General features: G+C 28.2%; 1 protein-coding gene across 1 annotated transcript in view; it reads right to left on the bottom strand.

Moving 5' to 3' along the window:
- Positions 1–758: 758 nt before the first annotated feature.
- LOC115035009 (zinc finger MYM-type protein 1-like) overlaps positions 759–2,252 on the bottom strand; it is a 5,309-nt gene continuing 3,815 nt past the window's right edge. Inside the window, exon 4 of the mRNA XM_029492646.1 lies at positions 759–820. Coding sequence (XP_029348506.1) covers positions 759–820 — 62 coding nt within the window. The remainder of the gene's footprint in view (positions 821–2,252) is intronic.

A 2,252-nucleotide genomic window follows, 5' to 3' on the forward strand; every position in this document is an offset into this window, starting at 1 on the left:
AATAATGTATATACCTAATGTAAATATTGTATATTATAATGTAAATATGTATACAAGGCTGGGCATTAACGAGTTAAAAAGTTAAAGTTATTTTGATTTTATTGTTATATAAAAAAAATATTTACTGTGAATTGTATCAAGTTAAAAATTTATATTTTTTCAATCACTGTATTCTAAAAGTACACCCTGTATATTTTTAATTTTATAATAAAAGGTTTTACTTTTATGTCATTAAATTAAAATGTTTTTATTCTTGACAAAAAAATTAAAATTATAAATTTTATTCCTTCCTTCCTTCCTGAAAATATTACAAAAAAAATGCATAACTACTGAGTGTTATAATGTGCCATACATATCATTAATATTTTTTATATGACTAGACACATTAACTGGTCTAGCACTCCATGAGCAAGCTTTGTCAGTTGAACTAATGTTATAATGTGTATACAATGCCAAAGCTGCAATATGGTGACAAATTGCAACTCCGCGTGGACAAGAACAATGGGCATCAGATATACTACCTTCATTTAATAAAATCCTAACCTTGTAAGGATCACTTTTCATACTTGGTTTGACATCACCTACAACAATATTTTGTTCTAAATCTGCCTGGAATTTCAGTATTTGGCCATCTTTATCCTCTATTTCACCTCTTTTAAATTGTTTCATGTTGTCTTTAAAAAAACTACTAAGAGAACTAATGGATAACACATGATTTCCAGCCATTATTAAAGGTAAAACACTCTTTCAGCAACCAGTCAGCAAGAAAAAGCTAAAATTTTACTACTAGGAGTGTATAAGGGTAGCCTTATTAATGTTCCTAAACAGTTCAAAACAAATCATAATATTTCGAAAATTTTATCGTGTATAGAAAATGCAAGTATAAACAACCAGTGAAAATTTCATATATATACATTTATTTTTTTAAGAGTTACACCAAAAACCAAAATCGATTTTCTCGAAAACAGATTTTACGTAATAATTCTCGTTTTAGATTCTGAGTGAAACGATGAATGTATTGATTTTACAATGATGTGTGTTTTAGATTCTGAGCGGAGCGTGATATTATCTATCAGGAAAATATAAATTTATATAGTGTAGTTGAGAAATAAAGTTTTTCTACTACATAACGTCCGCAAAATTAAGAAATAACATATTGACAGCTATACGTAAGCAGCCTGGACTTCAACAGAAATCTATGAAAACCTATTTTCTTTAATATTGCACATATCGACTTGATTTTTTTTTTAAAATGTTCAGAATGGTATCATTAGTCATATTTTACCATTGGAAAATTTTTATCAACCCTAGGACCGAAAAATGGGGTGAAAATTACGATATTTTGGTTGGTCGTAAAAAATATTTTTTCGTAGTAATTAAAAAAATAAAATAAATATAGTGCAATGACGAATTTTACATTTGTTTTTCCGTCACAAATTGGTCTATCAGGAAAATATAAATAGATGATTTTGAAATACGAAATAATTGAAATAATCACATTTTGGAAAAATGAATACCTGCTACTCAGAATTGAAATAATCACATTTGGAAAATAAATACTGCTACTCAGGGAGAACTCGATGGAGAACACTTTTACCTCCGTGCAATATATTCCTCCGACCATCGGTTAACCGAGCAATCGATAATAATTAGTTTCCACATTTACTTTACACACCATTTGAAGAAATAATTACGTCAAGGGGGGGTACCGTATGTTTTGTATGTAGATGATTTTGAAATACGAAATAATTGAAATAATCACATTTTTGAAAAATAAATACCTGCTACTCAGGGAGAACTCGATGGAGAACACTTTTACCTCCGTATAACCTGCTAAAATGATGAAAAAATTCCAAATATTTACGTTCAAATCGTTATTTCTGCGAAAATATTTGAAGTTAAGGTGAGTTCTGTATATATAAATATTCAGTGTGATATTATCTATCAGGAAAATATAAATTTATATAGTGTAGTTGAGAAATAAAGTTTTTCTACTACATAACGTCCGCAAAATTAAGAAATAACATATTGACAGCTATATGTAAGCAGCCTGGACTTCAACAGAAATCTACGAAAACTATTTTCTTAATATTGCACATATCGACTTGATTTTTTTTTTTAAATGTTCAGAACGGTATTCTTACTCATATTTTACCGTTTAAAAATTTTTATCAACCCTAAGACCGAAAAATGGGGTGGAAATTACGATATTTTGGTTGGTCATAAAAAATATTTTTTCGTAGTAATTAAAA

Source organism: Acyrthosiphon pisum, unplaced genomic scaffold (genome assembly GCF_005508785.2).
Source record: "Acyrthosiphon pisum isolate AL4f unplaced genomic scaffold, pea_aphid_22Mar2018_4r6ur Scaffold_32;HRSCAF=206, whole genome shotgun sequence".
Taxonomy (NCBI): Eukaryota; Metazoa; Arthropoda; class Insecta; order Hemiptera; family Aphididae; genus Acyrthosiphon; species Acyrthosiphon pisum.